Source organism: Salvia splendens, chromosome 20 (assembly GCF_004379255.2).
Source record: "Salvia splendens isolate huo1 chromosome 20, SspV2, whole genome shotgun sequence".
Lineage (NCBI taxonomy): Eukaryota > Viridiplantae > Streptophyta > Magnoliopsida > Lamiales > Lamiaceae > Salvia > Salvia splendens.
Genome location: NC_056051.1, coordinates 1,315,847 through 1,339,638, shown reverse-complemented (window position 1 = coordinate 1,339,638; position 23,792 = coordinate 1,315,847). Strand labels below are relative to the sequence as shown.

General features: G+C 35.7%; 4 protein-coding genes across 4 annotated transcripts; all 4 read right to left on the bottom strand.

The window, feature by feature from the left end:
• Positions 1–2,805: 2,805 nt before the first annotated feature.
• LOC121780840 (magnesium transporter MRS2-1-like) lies at positions 2,806–7,386 on the bottom strand. The gene is made up of 6 exons (XM_042178477.1): positions 7,209–7,386; positions 5,146–5,755; positions 4,305–4,433; positions 3,865–4,203; positions 3,516–3,563; positions 2,806–3,246 (listed from the first exon to the last, which is right to left on the bottom strand). Exons 2-6 carry the CDS (start codon positions 5,734–5,736, stop codon positions 3,016–3,018), a joined length of 1,338 nt encoding a protein of 445 aa, XP_042034411.1. The 5' UTR covers positions 5,737–5,755; positions 7,209–7,386; the 3' UTR covers positions 2,806–3,015.
• Positions 7,387–8,104: 718 nt separating this feature from the next.
• On the bottom strand, positions 8,105–9,718 carry LOC121783026 (chaperone protein dnaJ 8, chloroplastic-like). Its single transcript, XM_042181061.1, has 3 exons — positions 9,321–9,718; positions 8,820–8,888; positions 8,105–8,506 (listed from the first exon to the last, which is right to left on the bottom strand). The coding sequence occupies exons 1-3, from the start codon at positions 9,528–9,530 to the stop codon at positions 8,342–8,344; spliced, it is 444 nt and encodes a 147-aa protein (XP_042036995.1). The 5' UTR covers positions 9,531–9,718; the 3' UTR covers positions 8,105–8,341.
• Positions 9,719–14,147: 4,429 nt separating this feature from the next.
• LOC121781257 (mitogen-activated protein kinase kinase kinase 20-like) lies at positions 14,148–15,426 on the bottom strand. The gene has a single exon (XM_042178998.1). The coding sequence runs from the start codon at positions 15,347–15,349 to the stop codon at positions 14,261–14,263; it is 1,089 nt and encodes a 362-aa protein (XP_042034932.1). The 5' UTR covers positions 15,350–15,426; the 3' UTR covers positions 14,148–14,260.
• A 4,921-nt stretch (positions 15,427–20,347) lies between these two features.
• LOC121782713 (carboxylesterase 1-like) lies at positions 20,348–22,023 on the bottom strand. The gene is made up of 2 exons (XM_042180663.1): positions 21,461–22,023; positions 20,348–20,753 (listed from the first exon to the last, which is right to left on the bottom strand). Exons 1-2 carry the CDS (start codon positions 22,021–22,023, stop codon positions 20,348–20,350), a joined length of 969 nt encoding a protein of 322 aa, XP_042036597.1.
• Positions 22,024–23,792: the final 1,769 nt, after the last annotated feature.

Below are 23,792 nucleotides of genomic sequence, written 5' to 3'. Positions count from 1 at the left end.
CCGCACGACCCGAGAGCCGAGACGGGTTCTTTTTGCGCAGCGTCAAGAGTCAGCGCGGAAGGACTTCGAAAGAGCCTTCGGGGTCCTTCAAGCTCGATTCAACATTGTGAAGGCCCCGGCTCGGCTGTGGTACGTGAATAATATCGCCGACATCATGTTCACGTGTATTATATTACACAACATGATTATAGCCGACGAAGGGCCGAGGGCGGCTAGCTTCTACGACGAGGACGAAGCCGGAAGCTCAACAGCGAGGTCTCCCCCACGCCGAGGCGAGCATACGACGGTTGGCCAGAGGATCGAGACAAGACACAAAATGCGCGATACTCGAATCCACAATCAACTACAAGAAGACCTAATCAACCACATGTGGACGAAATTCGGCAACGAGTAATGGTTTTTTTAATTTTTAGGGTTTTAATTATGTAATATTTAATTTTATTTATCATTTGTAATATTTATTGTGGTTTTTAAATGAATTTTAATATTATAGAAATGTTATTGTTTAATTGAATTTTAAATTAATTGTACTCGTCCTTGCGGAAGAGCACATTTGTGGGTGTTGTGCTCTTGCCAGAGAGCAGGCATGAATAGTACCGCCCGGGCCCACAACCGTGCCGCTGGCAAGAGCACGGTTGTGGATGCTCTAAGGCTTTAGCTGATAAACAAACACAGTAGCAGCAGAAGCCAGCAAAAAATATAATGAACTTTGATGCGAAGAAATCAGGAAATGGAGGCTGGCAATTTAGGTCGAAATTCGAATATTATTTATACAGTGGTGAGAAGAAGCATGTTTTTGCTGGCATCGCCATCTTTGGAGTAATTTTTGGTGTCCCTTGGTATCTCATGACTCGCGGTGAGCTTTACATCATCTTTTTCAGTTTTCTATTTTCGTGTTTTTTCTGGTTAGTTTTTCCGGTGTTGATTTTGTGGTAACCTATGCAGATTTTGACCTTTTATGGCATTATTGTTCTTGTATATGCTTACAATTCTTCTGTGATTTTTGTTTTAATTCCGATACCTTTTATGTGGTAATTTAAAATTCAATTGAGTTTTTGAATTTCTGACTTTGATGAATGCAAATTAGAATACTAATCTGGAAACAATTCGTCGGAATGTAATTTGTTATCAGAAGATCTGTTGAAGCTGGTCTTCTCTATATAGTTATTGACAGGATAGCTATGATTTAGTAGCATTGATGTTTTTTTATTTATCAGAGTGGAACTCAAGCTTTCAGGAAATATATGCTTGTAACTTTTTGTTTATGGTTGTTGAGTGATTAGCATTGAAATTGTAGATACTGTCAATGCTTTTGCTTGATTTACTAGTTTTTCCTAATTACTGATTAGTTAGCATCAGTAGACCTCCTTCATACATCACTCATCTGTTTGATCTAATTAATGACTAAATGCAAGTTATCTTAAAATGGTTAGATCCAGAGTCCTGAAGCAGTGACTAGATGGTCATTTATTAAAAGTTTAAAATGCATAAATTTATCCTATAAGTGGCACTCTCTCAGTTTCTTTAGAAACAAGTTTGTGCATTAGTAAGAGTAAAGACTACCTACTTGATCAGCTGATGCTAAACCTTAGTCTTAAACCCTCCCAATAAATGAAAAAAGGGGTAGTGTATTACTTGCGTCAAACAAGCCACTGAGTTTGGAAACTTTGTTGTGATTATCCAATTAATTTTCACTTTGCTGTCTACTTTTCACGTGCCTCGGTCCAGATATCTGTGCTCGTTTTCCAGTCTATTTGTCACTTCTGTTTTCATAAATCCAGTAGAGATCAATCGAAATGATGTCAAGGCACTCATGTTTTCATTAGGTTTCTGTATTCTGTACCTTCTTACCCTCATATGGTTGATTAAGAACAGGTTTCTTTTCATTTCAAAACAATTCCATTTATCTAATTGAGGTCTACCATATCTTACTAGTTTTGTTCATTGGTAGAATGAACAAATAGATAGTCAAAAGATATAAAACATGCTTCTGAAAACCAAGTGTAGATCATGTGCTCTTTATTAAAGATTAAATGATGTTGAAATATGGACGGAATTCTTTTCCGAAGTTCTAACTTCTAGAATACATATACTGCAGGTAAAGAAAGGCACAAATGAATGATATGGGGGGTTATTCCCCAATATTATAAAAACTTCTGCTGTAATCCTTCTATACTTGCTTATACCTTGTTATTCTTGCTTAAGTATCTCCTCCATCTATTTTATTGTTTGGATCTCAATTGTTGTTCAAAAGGGGCAGCTAGATCTCTAAACCTAGTTTTCATTTTAAAAGGGTCAAAGCAACAATCTCATCAAGATTACATGGAAAGGGCTGATAAAGCTAGGAGTGCGAGGCTTTCGACTGGTTCGTCCACAGCAAGTTAAGAAAGTCCATTTTCCACTCTCCATCCTCGTAGCACCATGAGTTATAAATGTGGTTTTCTTCGAGTTTGAGGAACAACTTATTTTCATATCTTTTACTTGCAAAAATAAATGAAAAATGTACTGCTACAATGACATTTCTTAGTATTGTGAAGCAGATTGATTATAAGGGCTTAAGAATCAGAATAGTTTTGCTTTACATATCCAAGAATTCTCCTTTGCCCGTGTTATAGTTTTAATTCTCATTATTTCCTCGGAAAATTATAGGGGCCATTTACTTCCCATTATTATTTAATTCTTCAATCCTATGATTTCATTGGGATATGATATGGCTGTAAGCAAGTTAACTAAAATAATATAAATCCTGTGTGTATTCTTGCACAAGGAAAAACATGTAATAAGTAGTATATGACAACGGCTGTGTTGCTGAAAATCAATGCTAAAGCTCACTTATTTTTCCTGTAAACTTAGTTTAATGACATATCTTTCTATCCTTGCAGCAAAGCAAACTGCAGTAAGGAGCTATCAAAAAGTTTTCTAGTTACAAAGAAAGGTCAACTAACACAAATATATTTTTGTACAATTATACTTGGCCATTTCCAGCCTCAGTAGCCTGCATTTTCATCCAGTCATCTACAGTGGCATCAGTCTTCTATACTTAAAGAACCATAAAAATGTCGAAAAAATGATGGCTCCGCTAACTCCTGTGATTATTAGGACCCATTTGAATGCACCGGGGTTGTTGAACATCTGTATCTCAAAGTTCATGCCAAATATACCAGCTACCACTCCAAATATTGCAACAACGAAAGTTGCAGTAGTCAATAACAACTCAAACTGTATAAGCTGGTTCCGAACATTATCCTGCAGATAGATTGTGATTATTCATAGTTGCTAACTGGGGCGCTTAAAATAAAACAACGGCTAAGAGTGACATCATTAAGCCCCTGACTGCCCTGAGAATTCTACCATCACAAAGTTCTATACTATACAAATACCTTCATCCAACACCATAATCTATAAGATACAAGAACAATTTATATTGCAGTAAAAAAGTTTCAACACTACCAGGAATGTTTTTACTAGTCTTCTGTATTGTCAATTTATATTTACCAGAAGAGAAAGGCACATACCAGCTGAATATTGATGAAATCTTCTGTATCGTCAATATACTCCTTCAACTGAATTAATACAAGCAAACTGTTAAAACCAACGGAGTTGGAGTAACGCAGAAAACTGAATATCATAATTATATACTTCCAATGACTCATAAAAAGATGCCCAAATCTTTGGGCACATCTTATAAGAAATCTACTGTTGTGTGTTGTGAGGGGAGATATTGTCTCTGTTTAATGTTGTTTGTATTGTGAGTAGAGAAAAGGTTATAACTGTAACAATTTGTGGTGGGGTAGTGTGAAAAAAAAAGTTAAATATTAATGTTTTCTATGGGACAGATGAAAAAGGAAAATGTTGAGTATATACCGAGGTCAGCTTGTTCAGTGTGCTGTCGATGACAACGAAGTAGGCCTCCAACAACATTTCCAGCTCTTCTATATTTTCTGTGGCACTTTCTGAGCTCCTGACACTTTCATGTCTGCTTCTTGATATGCTAAGGCATTTGTCAAGCTTCCTGCCGCTATCAGGAGGTGATGAAACAGGAGAAACAGGTGCAGAGAGAGATAATCCACCATCATTTGATCTATATCCTACCAAAGATTGATCACCATAAAATGAAGTTTCCATGCGCCTTTTCTTCTCAGTGAGATACATTTCGGCCATGTCTCCGTCATCATCCATTAGTTGTTCTATCTCATCCCTGACCTAGATGATAATAATACAACTATAAAGGGAGCAGAAATAAGAGAGAAATATTAAAATAAAAGACCTAGTTGGATATGAGCTGATATAAACTAGCTACATACCTTTTGAACTCTCCTAGTCAATGCGACAAGCCTGCTTTTTAGTCTACGAACTCGTTCCAAGTTCAGTGTGCTGATTTTTGAAGTAAGTTCATCCAACAGCGGATATGCTTCAATCTCCAATTCTGCTGCCTATCATATTTGGATATTTTTGAAATGCACATTCAATTATATTATACAAAGTGTATTAATGGACAGAATTTTAGGAATTATGACTGTTATACAGCTCTCCTTCTCAGAGGTGCTCTTTCCTTATTTTTTTATCAAGCCTTGTCGAGCTTCACATTCAGACTGGTTTCTTAACTGCTAAATTTTGTCGTTGTGTTAATATTAATTTATATTTTATACAATTAATCCTTTATAATACGTACATCCAAAATTCCTGCCCAAAATAGTCAAAAGTCAGGGCTACTTCTTTGTATGATTAGTATCAAGATCATAACACCTTGAATAAGAAAGAAATAGATGGAAGATAAAAGAATTAGGTACTGCAATGATATCCAGTTCTAAAGTTTTACCTTACATCAAAGAAAATATTCAATGCTTCTTAGTTCTTACATCCATTTGTACTTTAACACCAAAAAATAGAAATCAAAAGACGAATGATGTAAAACAGCAAAGGTGTGGGATGGTGTTACATTTAGGTTTTCTTGGTCCCTTCCGAAATCATAAAGAATATCCTTTTACATATCACAGTCATGTAGCTACAAAAATTTATGTTCTAAAATCCATGTTCTGTTTTACTTTTAGTTCTATAAATAATCATGTTTCTTATCAATTAAGAAATAAAATAAGCGATAAACAAAGAAAGTTCAGGCAGTCACGAGCATTCTCTAAACAATACCTGAGAATCCAAAAATGTACAGGCTGCTTCCAATGCAACTTCAAGAGCTCTGAATTCAAAAGGCAGGTAATCCGGAGATATGTTCCCGAACATATTGTCAAAATTTCTGCCTCCTCTCCTTCTGCCTGAATCTGGACCCTCAGACTGCCAAACTTCACCTACTTCGGCAGCTTGTAACCGTCTCTGCAATTCCACCACATACTGCAGAACATAGCTATCAAGGGAATTTAAGAGCAAAACCTCATCTGCAGTAATGATGCATCGGATCTGTTCAAGATTTACAACAATCGCCTTCTCTCTGCCAAGGATGGTAGATGGGTACACGAATAACGGGTCTAGTAATCTTAGATCACGTGCAGGAAGATCACATCGACGCATCATACTGAACTTGTCAACCTCAATCACTTGGGAATTCCCTGTTACATCAACACGTATCCATGATCGAAGGCCCTGCCCACGCTTTTTCAAGCCTGATACATCAACTCCCTGAAATGGGACACGGCCAGAGGCAGATGGCCGGTATGAATTGTCTCTCAAATTTATAGCCGACGCAGGTTTTGGTGGAAGCAGACTTTGTTTGAGGTCTGCCATCACTGAACAGATTCCACAACTGCAGAGGAAAACATAAACCCCCCACAATTAACCTTTTAAATCCTAATCCATTCCTTCTCCAAAGACAGAAATAAACACATTTATGTTTTCCATCACAAAAACAATTTTTTATAGCCACCTCAAACAATAAAATATTGGCATTTACCCCGCAATTAATAACCTTATAAACCTATTTATTGCATATGGATAATTAAATACAATCAACAACAGTTTATCAAGCTAAGAGCAGTGCCAACAAAATTGAATCACAGTCACATATTAATAGAAAACTATATAATCGCCTCATCATCACGTCAACAGGCCAAACCAGGAAGTGAAACAGAATTAGTAGAAACTCGATTCACGAACAACAGGGGTTTTTTCTTTTTCTGTTCTAAATTAGAACTTAGGTTCTTTATTTGTACTAGACTTTTTTTTTGTTCCGGGTTTGGGAGAGACGCATGACCCTTATGCGTCTCCTTTTAATGAGACGCATGACGATCATGCGTCTTTCATAGAGACGCATGGGGGTCATGCGTCTCTCTTTTTTTTCCGGTTTTTTTTAAAGACGCATGAGGGTCATGCGTCTTAGGAAGAGACGCATGATCCTCATGCGTCTCTAAATACATACAGCAATGAGAGAGATTGTGTGAGTACTGTGATTTTTGCAGGTTTAGTCAAGGGGGCAGGTTTTGTAGGTTTTGCAGAAAGTAGGAAAAAGTGAGAAGAGAGAGAGATGGCAAAGATTGGATCGAACATGCAGGGGAGGTTAACGTATAAATTACTAATGATTTATTTACAAACTTATCTTATGATGGAATATAAACAATAGTACTGTTGTTGTGGTTTATGTATTTACTGATATTTCAAATCAACATTTCCGATGAGTATTTACTGATATAAACAATCTCTCTCTCTTCTCACTTTTTCCTACTTTCTGCAAAACCTGCCCCCTTGACTAAACCCGCAAAAATCACAGTACTCATACAATCTCTCTCATTGCTGTATGTATTTAGAGACGCATGAGGATCATGCGTCTCTTCCTATGCGTCTTTAAAAAAAACCGGAAAAAAAGAGAGACGCATGACCCTCATGCGTCTCTATGAAAGACGCATGATCGTCATGCGTCTCAATAAAAGGAGACGCATAAGGGTCATGCGTCTCTCCCAAACCCGGAACAAAAAAAAAGTCTACTACAAATAAGGAACCTAAGTTCTAGTTTAGAACAGAAAAAGAAAAAACCCCGAACAACAGTAAACAATATAATCGCCTCAAACGGAAGGTAATTCACAAGCATCCGCAATATTGACGCAAAATGATTAGAGCAGCAAAATAATCGAAGAAAAATTAGGGTTTGTCTACTGAGTGCATGAATCCGTCGAGAAAATCCGAATCCAGAATCACAAAATCAAGAGAAAGCGCGGTTTGCAGATGGATTGCAATCAAAGTAATGAGTGACATTCGGGAATTACCTGAATCGAGGATTGGGGGCGGCGGGAAGGATGGATTATAGTGGAGAAGAAGAAACGATCAAATAATCAGTTACTGATTACTAGCAACTCTAGATGAGTCTGTTGCTTTTTCATGTTTTCTGTTTCTAATTTTGATTTTCAAGCAATTAAAATAGCCTAAAATGAAAAAATCAAATGGAAGCACTACTTCCCGTGTTATGGGTGGCCCCACACTCAACCCATTGTGGAATGGACTCTATTTTTATATAATAATAATTTTATAATTAAATATGAGTATATCGATATAGGTGAATGGTAGGGTCTATTTACTTGGAATGAGAAAAAGTAAATAAGACTTTAAATCGCGGATACTTCAAAATGACAAAATAAGACATTATTTTGTGGAATTGGGAAGTATTTTGATATTTATTTCTTTTAAATTAGAAGAGGGTTAGAGCAAGAGATTAAAATTAAAAACCATATCATTTATTTTAATTCAAAAGAAATGTATCTTTATAATATTTTTATATAAAAATTCACCGGAGTTGTAATGACTTCTTATTGACTGGGTTTGCATATGTTGATTGGGTTGTAGAAGTTACTTGTTTTGATTCTGGCACAGTTGTAGTTTCGTTTTGTTCGAAGAAGCAAGATATTGTAGCTTTTTCTAGTTTTTCATGCTCGAATGAGGCATATTGAAGTCTATTATCATTTCATTAGTGAGAAAGTTTTGAATCAAGTGAGTATACTTTCACAAAGGCCTTATTTGAAGTCTAAGTTCGAGTTTTTCAATAGAGCAGAAGTATTTGGCTAATTGTTTCTTTTTTACTAGAAAATCGATAAGAGATAATTAAAATGCAGACCTCACCAATAACACAGACAAAATCCAAGATGATGAAAGAACAAATGCTACTAAATTTTCAAATCCCAAAACATATCAACACTTGATTTATTTTCCTCTTTCTAAAAGGGCAAGAAGATTTACTTATTATAATAGAGGGGTGTCATTCCCCCATCCCCATAAAAAGAACTATGTACAAGGGTTAAAACATAGAAAGGAAATTACTCTGTACAAACAAAAAAACCTCATCTTCCATTCACAACTTGGAAATGGTTGTGAAAGTGTGGGCTTTATGGATGAAAACATAGATGAATCAAATATATGGATTAATATGTGAGGTGTAATCACGAATCCCAGCTCCTTCCCACCCCATCCACTCCTCCCAAAGCTCCAAATCTTGTTCTTCACTAACCTGCTCCTCCTCTTCATAATAATACTCCACCCCACTTGATTCTCCCCTCACATTACTCATTACAATCTGCAAAAATCATCATAAATCATGCCAGTCACACACCCAAATCATTCAAGAAACAAAAATGAACTTGCACATCTAAAGAAGAAACGTGTCAGGAAAGAACACCATTTCAAGAAAACATAAACATTGATTGAGAGCGACGCATCAGCTAACTTGGTCCCAGACAAGTAATAATGTATGAAAAAGACACAAACTTTACAAATGTTGGCACCAATTCATGAATACAACTCTCACAAAATAAATCAACACTGCCAAATGTAACTGTCAATACAGCTAAAATGATGCACAAAGTGTGTTTGTGTGTGTGGTTGCTTACATTGTATGCTTCGTTGATTTGGTGAAATTGGACGCCACAATTGCTTCCTCTGCAGACATCTGGATGATACTGCAATACACCAAAATCAAAACGTCAGTAAACATAACATAACCAAGCACAATCAATTGGAAATTTTAACAAGCATAGATGCAAATCAATTTGAGGAAAAGTCAACAAAGCTAATAGGAAGGCAAAAGGACTGAAGAAATTTGTTATTTTGGGTGGAATTGAAAACTAATCATGTTTTTAGTGGAAAAATCAGTAATCTCAAGGCTACTATAATGAGCTTCTTCCAAAACAGGGGAAAAAAAATCTGCTTATCCATTCATCCTAGATCCTAGCAAGATTTAAATAAGGAATCCCCAATTGTAATTCAACTAAATATCAGCAATATTCTAACTACAGCAATGCCTAAACAGACTCCAGTTTCAGAATCCCACAAAATTAAATTTTCTAGAATAAGACTTTTCTATGCAATTGAACAAAAATCTGAGAAATTACCTTAAGAGCAAGCTGCCTAAAGGCCTTCTTAATCTCAGATTCCGACGAACCAGGGCGAATTCGCAGTGTCTGGTACGGATCAGCCACGGTAGAAGACACACACGAAACCCTAAATCCCTTACTACCGCCATTTTTATTCCTCAAACTTCTTCGCGACGAGATATCCTTGAATTGAGCCCAGGAAGACCCGCAACCCACAGCAGCAGCCATTCTTTCAAATTGAATTGAAGAAATTCCAAGCAATTTTATGCCGAGTTCTGTAAATTTCAATAGGGGTCGAAATTAGAGAAAATGGAGATAGAAAACGATGGCTAGATTAAAAAATGGTGTTCGGAAATGAATTATTGGATTGCAACTTGGCAGAGGATAGAAAATGGAATGGTTTGCTGAGCTTCAATGATTTGGGTATATATAGAGATGAGTGAGGGAGGAAGGTGACGTGTGAGCTACAGCAGTCCTTATCCAAAAGGAGTGACGTTTTTGCGGCGTGGACAGCATTGACGATCTTATCCATTCCGAGTCAGATTTAAACACGGAGTCCGTTTTTGATTTTGGATTTTGGCGACTGCTTCTTCTCGTCAATTTCGGAACTATTCTTCGACAAAAATCTGAAATTTTTATTTGGTATTGTTATTGTTCAAAAATGTCGGAATAGTATACGGGTAAGGGGAATAGCATATACCGGGTAAGGAGAGAAGTATATACTCCCCATCCCATTCAAGATGTTCCGAATGAAATGAGACTATTATTCGCAGAGAAAGGAATAATTGTTATTTGAAGTCAGTTGAAAGAAAAAGGTAAAATATTTAATGAAGAGATGGGAGAATAATTTATTTTCAAATATAGAAACTTTAGCGTAATTTTTAATAGCCCATATGTCATATAATAGTAGTCATATTTATTTATGTCACAAGTTTTATGAAATGTAAAGAAAAGTAATTTGAATAAATTAGTAGAATATAAGTCCAGCTTATATATCTCCCTCCATCCCACTTTAGCAGTTCTAGTTTATCATTTTTGAATGTCCCACTTTAGGAGTCTCAGTTGGAATATTTCATAAATGGTAATGGACCTCACATTCCACTAATCATTTTCCACTCACATTTTATTATAAAACTAATATATAAAATTAGGACCGACATTCTACTAGTATTTTTTCACCAACTTTCCTTTGCGTTTCTTAAAATATGTGCCGAACTCAAATGAGACTCCTAAAGTGGGATGGAGAGAGTAATAATTTTATAATAAAATATAAATGAAATAAGTTGGTGGGATGTGAAACATGCTTATCATTTATGGTCAAAGTGAAATATAACTTTTAATAGACGGAAATTGCAAAACGAACTCTTATTCAGGGACGGAGAAAGTACCATGTCTATCATCACTGCCACAACCCTGAAAACAAAATGGAATGATAGCCTAATTGAATGGTGTAACAAGCACATGAATGATGTACACTATTTGAATGAACTAAAAACTTGTCGTAATAACGTTTTTTAATGAAGTAAGAAACATAATGGAATAAATTGTACTTTTTAAAGTGAATAAAGTAAAAACTTAGTTCGATGGATTTCGAATGAAGCATGTGTTGAATCATTTCAAAACCTACTGAAGTAAGTAAATACTGTACTTTCAAGGTACAACTTACCGGAATGAAGTAATAAACCTACTACAATGAAGTAAAACGAACTTGTAATGAAGACCGAAATAATTCACACATCAGCAAATCTCATAAAAAAAACTAGATCTAATAGCTCTAGTTTGATCTCTAGTTCAATCTTTGAAATTAGTTCAACATTGATCACACCTCTTATATATAGTATAAATATCAAAAAATTCATATACATTAGCTAATAGACAATAGTAGTACTAATTTGTTTTTAGATGAGTATATTTTTATGAATAAAAGTACTTAATTTTAATACATTGTATGTATAATCTTCTATAAATTTACTTATATTTATCATCAACTAAATTTTAATTATATTTTACATATAATAAAACTTAATAAGTATTTTAATAATATTTTAAATATTTTATCATTTATTTAAATCTAATATTTTTATAATATATACTTGATTATATATATTTGCTACAGTGTTGCTACTCCATATTTGTAGTTAATTTTAGTTTGATTGATTGAACTGAGAAATAATGGTTGTTAGCAGTTCAATTTTTAGAATAGGGAATGCGGTGATACTATTACTTGAAGAACGATTACATAGACATATTTGTAGACATATAATGATGATTAGTTTATAGGCAATCTTATCACCGTTTCTATCTCATTTTGATTCGTTGTGTCATTTGAGAAATATAAAAGAAAGTAAATGTAAACCATTACTGAGATTTGATCACAGTTACATATTTTTCGTGTTTATGAAAATAATCTCATTTATAAATAATATTATGAGTTTTGATATGTAATTGATAAAGTATGATAGAAAAAAGAAAATGAATAAAGTAGAATAGAGAAGGAAAAGACTATTGTTCATGTAAGTACTTTCTTCGTCCTAACTAAGTTGAGTCGTATTTCTTTTTGGAATGTCTCAACTAAATTAAGTTATTTCTTTTTAAAAAAAAATAAAACATCAAATCACTCTTACTTTATTTCAATATCTATTTTACTCTCTTTTTATCTTCCCTAATTTATTTCCTACTAGTTTTGTAATTAAATATAATTAAAACAAGTCTATTATGATAAGAATAAGTAATAACAAAAACGCAAAATTTAAGAAATTGATTCTGACTTCAATTTAAGAACCCATAATTAAAAGTTTAAAACTAGACATTTTTGGTTTCATTCTTCAAAAAAAAATTCAATTTTGTTTTTCAAAAACTTAATTATTTTTTATACATGTTTGTATTTATTTTATAAGTACATTTTTTAGTATTACGATTTTCCATAATATTTCCGAATATAGATATCGATGTTGTCATGATTTTTAATTATCTTTCTCTTCTCTATTTTATTCATTAATTTTTGGATGTCAAATAAAGCGTACATTTTTAACTCATGTGTTTAATTTTGTGAACCTCTAAAAGAATAGAGTTCTTAGGTGTAGTGATAATTAATTAAAGAAATTGACGTGACAATTGACCTGCAAGTGGGGTATGATTGATGAATTTTATAGGTAGGTTAACGTGTCACATAGGTGTAGATGGCTAGTTTAGAGAGTGGGCACCTGAAACAATTGGCTACCATGCATTTTCAGATTAACTTTATGCAATTATGGATAAAGCGCAATTATGGATGAAGCGCAATTAAGCTTGTCTATAATAAAGGATAAGAAACCTTCGCATCACAATTCAATTTCTTTTTTCATATTTTCTAACTCCTAAAGTTCACCATAAACAGTCTCATTATTATAGGGCATGAATTTAAATTCGAAAATATTAAATTATGAGATAAAAGTGGTTTAAATAGTTGAGAAAGAGAGAAAATGTATGGTTACTAAATAGAAAGATAAAAAATACTCCATGTGACTAATTTTGACGAATGAAAATGGAAAGACGCATACTATTTCATAGAAATAAGTGGAGTAATTTTTTATTGCATTAATTGTCCACAAATATCTATCTTACTTTGATTCGGCTTGAGTTTTAAGAACTATAATTAAAAGTAGGTATACTCAATTGATGAAATAAAGATCCCACTTTTTACATATTCATTTTATAATAAAAGATGAGTGTAATGAGGGGACCTGCTTCAGAAATATACGGCAACCTTCTGACAACTCGAGACAAGAAAAAAGTTAGACTATATGCGATGTGTACTTGCATGTAGCATCACGCAAAGGCATTCGAGACACATCCAACGGGAATATATGACAATGTCGTCGAAAATCCAAGACTAACAATACTTGTTGATATATGCAGGAGGCACGACATAGCTTCTCCGTTGGAAGTGAGAAAATTGAGCATAAGATAGTCATATACCAACAACCCTGCATCCTAGAAGCCGTCGTCGACTAACAATTATGGATTTGGCATGCGTTCTTTGGTGTCACTTGGTCAAATAACGACATCAATGTCCTGAACGACTCTGACGTCTTAAACGACATGTTGGATGGTCGGGTGTCCAATAGGTTCGCGACCAATGAATGTCAATATGACACAGACTACTACCTTGTGGAGGATATCTAGTCTAGGTGGCAGAGTTTCGTCAAGACCTTTTAGTATCCAACTAACCCGAAAAGAGCTAAAAGCAAGAGTCGAACATAAAAGTTGCGGGATGTGCTTTCTGCATCCTCAAAAGATTCAGGCCATGTGTGGTTCAAAGACATGCTAGCCAATATCATGTATGCACAAAGTGAGGAGCATGGTGTTCAAGACAGCTATATTTATTTCTTTGATGCACCATTTCAAGACCAAATTCGGCCATTGCCATCATCACTCTCGGCATACTGATCGAGTACTCTATTGCCATCATCAGCTACGATGGGAACACGAATCTAGATAGCGCTCTCTCTCAACGAGCTCTGCTGGAGACACAGATGTTTGTAGAAGGGTTGAGCCGGCACAGGAGTCACTACTTTGTGTTGATGGTGAGCGTGGTGGACCACAATCTGCTTCGGGCATTAAGGGATCAGTCGCCTCCGGGGATCAGATGTGGGAGGTCCCCATCGGAGAGGTGGGTCACGTCTGCACGAGCTACCTTAACTTGGATCACCACTGCCGCATTCTAAACTTCCTCCAAATATCTCTAGTGATTGTTAGTTGGTTGCAATTTCAACTAATAGTGCCTCATTAACTGTAACAAGACTAACACAGTGAGCTTCTATGCAAAAATTGATATCATAAATGTTGAATCTTTGTATACATTGGCCAACAACAAAATTGTTATGGATTTCTCCTTTCTAAAGTAAATACATATGAATCAAATTATGTGGACTATAAATTGAACATATACAGTTAAGGAAAGTAAACTCTATGATCATTTACAACAAAACCCTTCCAGCTAGAGGTGCATTTTGTTGAGATAGAAATTGGGCATCACCACTCTCTGTCTCAGATCCATGGCTCCATTCCTCTGTTGATGATGATGTCTCATCAGCATCATCATCATAAACCAGAGCAAAGGATTCAATCGGATCAAAAGGGACGACGGATTGATCAACATCAACTCCAGCATCAACAATGTCATCATCATCCAAACCTTGAAGGAAGGGATGAAGCAGCAGCATCTCACAAGTGAATCTGAAGTTAGAATTCCTAACAAAGCAGCCCTTGAGAAATTCCCTAGCCTCCTTTGATACTCCATTGGCAATTTCAATCACCTCACGCCCTTCTCCTATCTTTCTCAGAATCTCAAGCTCCTCTTCCTTCCCCTTCAATGGCGATTTCCCGGTCAGCATCTCGTGCACAATGCAACCAACCGCCCAGATATCGGACGGCGCCTCCTGCACGTGATCCGTGACCGCCTCAGGAGACAAATACATCGGAGTCCCTTCCCAACAACAAACCCCCAATTTCCTCTTCTTGCTAATGCTAACCCTCCTCGCCAGCCCTAAATCCCCAATTTTGGCCCTAATTCCGCCCCTGATTGGAACGAGAAGAATGTTATCAGGCTTCAAATCGCAATGCACAAATCCAAGCTCGTGAATGTGTTTCAATCCTCTTAGAATAGACCTCGCGTGAAGCTTCGATTCCAATTCACCCAATCCTTCCCCGCCGGATTCCTTAATCCTCCGGGCTAAGGTTCCACCGGAGCCATACTCGAGCATCAAATTGAAGGCCATGGTGCCGCTGCTGCCGATTGTAATCTCATCGCCGTAGCACTGAATTATGTAAGGATTCCTCCGCAGATTGGAGTAAACTTCCCTCTCCTTCTGAAGCGAAGCAGAGGAGGAAACCTCCGCAGATTTTACAGCCATCACCGGCGGCAGAGAGATGGATTTGGAAGAGGGCTTTCGCAGAGTAGCGAGATAAACACGCCCAAAACTCCCTCTTCCGATCATCGAAGCCCTAACCCATGCAATTCCATCTCCGTATGAATTCAAATTCAATGCCTCGTTCTCTCCTAACATTGCCAACAAACTTGAAGAAAGAAGCAATGGTATTGAAGGAAAAGGGAAAGTGATTGTGAAGAAGATGGCGATGGATTATATATATAGTTTAGGGTTTGCAATTAAAGAAGAGAAGGGGTTTTGTTTTCTTATTAAACCAAATTGTGAAGAATAAAAGAAACAGCGGCGTTGCTTTGCGTTTTGCTAAAGGAAAGACATTAACGGGAATAACTGTCATCTCTATTCGTACGTCACTTATTTTATTTTTGTCAAACCTCTTCTTTTCTCCAAATTATACTTTCAAACTTATAGCCCACTACTAAAGAGAACAAAATAAGGTATAATGGAATTCAAAATATTTATAATTTTATGTAATTGAATTTGAATTAATAAAATTTTAATTATTTTAGAATTAGATTAATAGTCATTTAAATCATGAAGTTTGTTCAAAATCTAGTCTTCCATAAATTTTAAAATCGAAATATTAAATCACTAAATTTAAATCATAAAAATTAACTAAAATTTGACATTGCCTCTTAATTAGACTTAATATAGTTGACATAGGACTAGTATAATACTAATACTATCAATCTAAGAGGAGTAATATTTTTAGTGTGTCATTATCCTAAAAATATCACTTATATTTAATATAGGCGTCTATAGACATAGAATTCCCTCGACACCAATGCATACTAGTTTTGAATATATTTCTTTATTTAGTTATAATTGTTTGGGAGCATGCAGAAAGTAAATAGAATAGGACTCTATCAAATCTAATTGAACGCCAAGAGAACTATTCGTCACCGGATTCGTGATGTTATGAGCAGCCAACGCGGTCGAACCAGCCATGGCAAAGTTGACTCCTTTCCTGAACCAAGTCCCCATGTGTTTGTACGGTGGAAGCAAAGGAAGCCCAACAGCCATTGCTGTTCATCATATATTCACAATTGTGATTGTAACTAAATTAAAAGCAACTATAATAATTAACCAAAACAAATTAATATTAATCTTACCAATATAGTCGATCATTAAAAGGCCATTGGAGCAACGCCCTGTAGCTTCCTCAAAGAACGTTTGGCCGTACGGCAGTCTCGCAAAGTTTGTGAATGCATACTCTCTGATTAGATTTCCGACATCGCTCATTGAATCTCCGAGTTGATAAATATCATTGAAGTGGCAATACCCCAAATCGTTACGAACAGCGCCAACAGAAAAAACCAAACCAAAACACTGATAATTGCTTTAAACGCCATCGACAAAAATCTAAACTCATAACAATAGACAAAAACCAATCACCAATGTAGCTAGTATATATAAGATCGAAAAAAATCTAAACTCACAACAATAGACAAACACCAATCAACAATGTAGCTAGTATATATAGATGCTCATCCAATTCGAAGTTTGAAAGGATTAGCAATGGATATGCTTCGATTTTTTAAATTATACTACTAAGTATATACTAGTTTTAAGTTGAAGATAATTAATAGTGTATAATAATATTATTTTTATGCGTATTACAAGGGATCAAAAGAAACATGTACGTCTAAAGGAGTACATGTAAAAGTAATGTAAATAAGAAAATAAACATATTAGTATTATTTTTATTTAAATTTAATATTTTCCTTTTCTAACAAGGTTAATTACTTGTTAGAATGTTACTAAATCTATTTTTTTGTCAAGGTTGAATTTAATTAGAATAAACATATTTGGTACTCCATCAAATAGGACTCGGATTGAACTTAAATTCTATCTTGACTCTAATTTAAACAGGTAAAGCATATTTCTAATAAACTAGTAGGAGTAGATTATATTTCTAACAGCAAATCAAACAATTAATCAACCAATAATATAAATACCAAAGAGAACAAAGCAACCGAAAGAAAAACAGCATGGGCGATCCAGATGAGAAAATCTCTCAACAAAGGCATCCTATTCCACCTAAGCCTCATCACGTAAAATGGAACGGTATGATTACATTTAATGATAAATAGGTTTTAATTAACATCTTATTCACATATGTTTTGATCTTGTTCATGTAGGTTTTGAAGAAAAATCAGTTTTACAACCAAGTGGGAACAAGTGTTTCTTGTGCAAACTGGATGTTGTATACGCGGCAGGAGGAGGAACGATGTACGAGCGCCCAAATCTGCCGGCTGTTGCTGTTCTCCCGTGCGGCCATATATTTCATGACCATTGCTTGCAACAAATCACGCCGCCACAAGACTCCAAAACTCCTCCTTGCATTCCTTGTGCCCTTGGTGAAACTTAAATGCAATTTTTTGGAGGCAAAATACGATTTTTTTTGTTAGTTAGGGTTAGGGTTTTAAGTCCCATATATTATCTTCTTGTTTGAATATTTTGTTATGTAAAAAAGGAGAAAAAGTTTAAGTGTCAATAACAATTATCTTTTGATAAGTATTAAGATTTCTACCTGATAATTGCTTCATATTGATCTGTTTAACTAATTGATGTTCCCTCTTTGCTTACATTAACGTACTAACCGGCTGCGGTATGGAGAAGTGAGAAACTACAGAAAAACACAAACATATTTTGTTATTACACATTTGATAATTTTAAAATGTTAATTATCTAATAATAATAATAAGGGATTAGGGTTTTACTGTCGTTTCATGGTTTTAAATACCAGCTTTAGATTTCACCTATAAACTATTGATTTGTTCTGATTTTGTAACCAATCAAGATTTTGTCACTAATATAACTTGATATAAATCATAACTCAACAAATGAATTATTTACTCCAGTATAATATTATGTTGTTATTGTTTAGCAGTCTAAAACATGACATCGTTTTAGTTAACGTTTGACAATGCCAACATATTTTAGATTACACATTTGATAATTAAAAATATTTTCTATTAAGAATAGTAGTTATAATTAAATACTCTCCCCCTTCGCACAAGAATATGCACTTTCTAATTTTGAAATTCTTTTCTCTCGAATGAGGTGAGATCCTTTCTCCACTAACAATACTTTAATTATTTTTTCTCTCTATCGCTCTCTTACTTTACCAATTTTATATTAAAAACTGTGTTGAACCTAAAGTGCATATTATTTAGGGACGAAAGGAGTATGTAATAATGTAATAAAAATTTATTCTTCAAATTTATGTCAAATAAGGGACCAAAATACATATATGTATGTACAGATTTGCAGACACCATAATTACGTCCCCATATTGAGTTAGGATTTCTTCGAAAAGTAATTAAATTTCCTATATAAACTCACCGCCGAAAATATCTCCATGTTTGAGTTTGAATTATTTGTCTAATTTGTACTAGTATTCTGGTAGAATATATTTGTTGCTGGAGTAAGTCCGTTTGACCCTATTCCTAGTGGGCTAGGCCCGGTCCATTGCTCCAATTAAACTCCATTCTAGTTCTCGTTTCTATTTTATGCAATTACAACATACTCCCCCATCCCTTAAATTTGACCAGACACGAGTTTTAATAAATACATAATTAAAATCCTAAAATTATTTAATTGGAAGCGATAAAGCGCATAATATAATATGTAATTATTAGTAGTTATGGCCAAAGTTCGCCCAAATATATTTGAGTGGATTGTGTTGGAGTATGTTGTGTGGTTGGCGGAATTGCGAGACAAACTCTTGGCGGCGTAGGTATTCACCGAATGGTGTCGTGAGCCATGGTGTGGGGTTAGTTGCAGTCACGGACCTTGACAAACTGGGAATATTTTTGTTGAACCAATTAAGAGTGGTTGGTCATCATCTTCAATTTTCATATTGTGCATTATAACGAATGCATGCATGATGTTGACAAGTACTTCCTTTTGTTGTTTTCAATGCCGAAAACTAATGTTGAATTAAAATTACTAGACTTAAAATTTGCGTATCATCATCACAAATTATCAAGCCTAATCAAAATATATAACCAATGATCTGATTCCATGATTGACCTTTTCTATAATCTAAACAATTAATTTAATAAAAGAGTGAACTAGAAAATCGACCCATACGTATAACCAAGTCGAATATCATAGATATATATGTTTAAAAAACATTTTAAGAATCCGTATGAATTTAATATCATTTCAGACATTTTCTTTTACGATTTCGAGTCTTTTACGCCGCCGCCTCCCTTTAATGTCACTGAGAGCATTTTAGTCTTTTGTTAAATTTATACGTGGCAGGTGTGAGATAGGATGTCCGGAAAAAGTATAAATTTACATGTAAATTTAATTTTTTTAATACTCCATTCGTCTCTCTGTAGCTGAGTCGTATTCCCTTTTGGGTTGTGAGCATTTGGTATAAGAGCATCCACAATAGTGGACTAGCGCGCGGACTAACCGCTAGTCCGTGTGCTAGTCCACTATTGTAGGCGGTGAGTGGCAGACGGACTAGCCAGACGAACTAGAGCTCGTCCGTCGGAATTGGTGCTAGTCTGCTATTGTGGGCAGACGACAGACAAGAGGTAGGACGTCGCATTTTATTTATTTATTTTTATTTTCTTTTTACTTTTTTATATTTATACTCAATATTTACAACTCATTGCACTTCATTTTTTTTATATTCGATGAACACCAACAATTAAAATGAATTAATCGTATTTTTCAATTTATTTTATTGACTAGGGCGTCGGCTAGTCCTAGTGGGATGTCCTAGTGATGTGGCAGTGGGATGAGAAGTCATAGTAACGTGACAGAAGATGTTTTTGGGATGCCCTAGTGCTAGTCCGTGGGGAAGTCCTTCCTATTGTGGATGCTCTAAGCTTTTAATAAAAAGAATTCTCTTTTATCATTTTAATATGTTTCATAATAAGAGTTGACTATCATTTTTAGTATATTTATACTAATTAGGTCTCACGTTTTATTATAAAGTCGTTATATAAAAGTACATGCATTTCATCACTTTTCTAACTCATTTTTCTTTTACATTCTTAAAATTCAAACTGTCGGGACCCATATTTTAGGACATAGGAAGTATAAAATGAATATTAAGAGATATGAAATGAAACAATTCTGTTTTGGTAAAATTATCTACCTTGAAACATGGACAGTGTCCTTTAGTGCACACATGAGCAATTCAGCTTTAGAAGGTTCGAGAAGATCGTAGCCATGACATTCCCCGCCGGCATATTTTGACACTAGCGTCACACCCTTTCCCTCCATCGCCTTCTCGAATTCCTTCTGCCGGTCAATCAACGGATCTCCACCGCAGCTCGTCGTCGTCACATTCCACCCTCTCTCCTTAATCAATCCCAAGCTCTGCGCCACCTTTCCCTTCATCGGATTACAGTACTCGTGGTCTCTGTCAGCACCGGCCGGTAGCGACAACTCCCACATCAAATCCGCAGCCACAATCGGAAGAATCGTGTTATCGGCCAGCATCATCTCTGACGGCGTCCTCTCCATGCCCCCGAAGAAGGGCTGGTGTAGGATCAACCTGTTGACGAATGAAAGAAAAATAAATATAACAATGTTTCACATAAATATAACAATGCTATCAGAGCAGATCGCTGACTGTTGGTCAAAATTTAACTAATGTAGTAGTTAAATTTAACTGAAACTGAGAAAATGACTATGATTTAAATTTGGGTCATATCATTAGAAGGTTGGTGCAACCCAGTAAAAAAAAGGTCCACTCTCTTCAAAGTTCAACTTGAAGGATTTTGGAGAGAGTATTGACAAATGAAAGAAAAATAAATACTCCCTTCATCTTTTTTTATTGGTAAGTGAATATAAATCTAAAGACCGCTCCATAAAGAATTTGAACATAAGACCTCTGGCTTCGGACATTTCCTATGTACCACTTGACCAACTCACACACTCAAAATACCCCCTCATCCCCATAAAAATAGACAATCTTTCTATTTTGGTTTGTCTCATAAAAATGTTTCACTTTTGTTTTTAGTATTTTTCCTTTCTAATAAAATTAGCCACATTCTCCACTGATCTCTCTTATACATACTAATTGTATATTAAAATTCATGTTATCTAAAAAATGTTTATTTTTATGGGACAAAGAGAGTATAATTATATCTCATATCAGCGTAAACATTTATCTGAATCACTATGTAAGTATCACATATCACTTCTCTTTCACTAATTGATTTTAGTTTAGGATGAACCCTATAGATTTCTATGACAAACCCTTTGATCTCGAGCGGCTTGAGATCGTCCCCACACTCGGCCGCCGCGCGCAGGCCGACGTGGAGGGCGATGTTCGCGCCCGCGTCCGTGCCCATGAGGTAGCAGCTGGACCGGTCGGCGTAGTTGACGATCCACTCATCGGTGGTGGTCTTGGCCCACGAGAGGGCCTGCATGCAGTCGTCGTAGGCGGCCGGGAGGCGGTGCTCTGGCGCAAGGCGGTACTCGACCGAGGCAACAACGGCCGGGGTGGACAGGGCGAGCGTGGAGCAGAAGAGGTGGCAGACGGCTGAGGCGGCGCTGAGGATGATGAAGCCGCCTCCGTGGGCGTAGATGATGAGCGGGAGCAACGTGGGCCCCGTGGTGGCGGGGTCGAGGGTTGTTCGGGGGAGGAAGAGGCGGAGGGAGGTGTTGGTGGATGGGTTGAGTGGGACGTCCTTGGTCAGGACCGGGGCAGGGGAGTTGGTGTCGGATTGCGGGGGGGTTTTGGGCATGTCGATGGTACGGGTAACGGAGCCGTCCGGGTTGCGGCTGAAGCCCAGGCCGAGGAGGGTGTCGTTGGACATGTTAGTTACTATGTGTGATATAAACGTGTTTTTTTTTTCTCTTGATTTTCTCTCTTTTGGAATATAAATGTGGAAGATCCTATGTTTAGTGTAAATGAGAGCAAATGAGATCCGATTTGTATTGCTCTTAATTTGTTGGGTCACAAGAAATAAAACATGCTGTTACTGTATATATGGGGATTTGTAGTCTTGAATTAAAGGATAAAAGGCTCATTTTCGTTCAATAAGGAGCAACCAAAATAAGTCATTTTGTAAGTTTGACATTTTTTTGTTTAATAAATGACTTTGAGTCCAAGGCCCATATCTCAATCTAGGGATGTCAGTGTAGCTCGCAACCCGCGGGCTGGCTCGAATAGCCCGTTAAATTAACAGGGTTAGGGCCGAAAATTTCTAGCCCGATAAAATCAAAACCCGATAAGCCCGCACCCGATTAACCCACAACCCATTAGGGCCAGACTCGAAAACCCGATGGCCTGGCCCGAAAATCCGATAAAATTTATATTATTTTCTTTTCTTACTCCTAATTCGACACTTCATTAACTAATTTTATGATATAGATAACTAAAAAAACAACTTTCAATTTTATATTAATTAATATTATAATTGTTAAATAAATTAAACTCACTAAAAAAATATTTAAATTTCTAAAACATGCATTAAAATTTCACAAAATATCTCAAATATTAGTAATTGATCATGTTTATGATTGAGTTTAAGCATATATCTCAAATTTATCATAATTAAATATTTTATATTTTATAAATATAACTAATTTTCATCATGATTTATTAGATTGTTCGCATCTTAATTTTATCGGTAGAAATCCGATTAACCCGCTGGACTAGCCCGAAACCCGAGTTTTTAAGGCTAGGGTTGAACTTTTATAACCCGAAAAAAATACAACCCGGTTAGCCCGCACCCGATTGACCCGCAACCCGAGTAGGGTTGGCCCGAAACCCAATGAACCTGCCCGATTGACATCCCTATCTCAATCGATACCAAGTGTTTAGTATATATTCCATTTTATCATGAGTCTTTAGTGTTGGGATTTGATGATGAATTCTACTCCCAAAATCTTATATACTCTGGGGATTTAGTAATGAATTCTAATGCCAAAATCTTATATACTCTCCATCCATGAACTTTTCATTCGTCCAGAATCATACTAAAAATGATGAAAATTTACTCTATGGATACTTTTTTTTATCTTTCTTTCTTCTATTTTATTCATATTCTTTGCTTTTTCTCTTAAGAGTGTTTTATACACTTTAAATCTTATATTTTACCAATTTTTTTATTAAAACACGTGTTGTCTACCAATGTGACAATTTATAGTAGACTGAGACTGTGCAATTATAATTACAGTACTCGAAGCTCCATTTGAGACATTTGTTAGAAATATTGGGATGAAGTTCCCAAGCCGTGTACAGACGGTACTCTAACTATTTACAATCGAAAGGAAAATACAATAATAAGTTGAATGAAAATTATTACAAAAATAATAAAACAATCCAACAATGATTAGTGTATTGCTCCCAAAGATAAAATGAATTCTTCTTAGCCTTAGAAGCACCTCAAACCCGCTAGGCACCGACGAACTTGATAGAGTTTCCGAGAATTGAACTAGACAATGCTCCTAAGATGCACACTAAGATGTTGAGAGAACAAGAGGATGCTTTTGTTGTGATTTTTGTATGCTCTTCTACTCCAAACTCCTCACCTATTTATAGATAGGAAATACCAAATGAAAGGTCTGCCAATGAAGACAC

Excerpts from the sequence above, each read along its gene's own strand:
- LOC121782713 (XM_042180663.1), bottom strand. The coding sequence starts at position 22,023 with ATGTCCAACGACACCCTCCTCGGCCTGGGCTTCAGCCGCAACCCGGAC. Across the intron at positions 20,754-21,460 it reads AAGCCGCTCGAGATCAAAGG|GTTGATCCTACACCAGCCCT; the intron begins GTTTGTCATAGA and ends ATTCGTCAACAG.
- LOC121780840 (XM_042178477.1), bottom strand. The coding sequence starts at position 5,736 with ATGGCAGACCTCAAACAAAGTCTGCTTCCACCAAAACCTGCGTCGGCT. Across the intron at positions 4,204-4,304 it reads TGACTAGGAGAGTTCAAAAG|GTCAGGGATGAGATAGAACA; the intron begins GTATGTAGCTAG and ends ATTATCATCTAG. Across the intron at positions 3,564-3,864 it reads CACTGAACAAGCTGACCTCG|TTGAAGGAGTATATTGACGA; the intron begins GTATATACTCAA and ends GTATTAATTCAG.
- LOC121781257 (XM_042178998.1), bottom strand. The coding sequence starts at position 15,349 with ATGTTAGGAGAGAACGAGGCATTGAATTTGAATTCATACGGAGATGGA.
- LOC121783026 (XM_042181061.1), bottom strand. The coding sequence starts at position 9,530 with ATGGCTGCTGCTGTGGGTTGCGGGTCTTCCTGGGCTCAATTCAAGGAT. Across the intron at positions 8,889-9,320 it reads TTAGGCAGCTTGCTCTTAAG|TATCATCCAGATGTCTGCAG; the intron begins GTAATTTCTCAG and ends GGTGTATTGCAG. Across the intron at positions 8,507-8,819 it reads AAATCAACGAAGCATACAAT|ATTGTAATGAGTAATGTGAG; the intron begins GTAAGCAACCAC and ends TGATTTTTGCAG.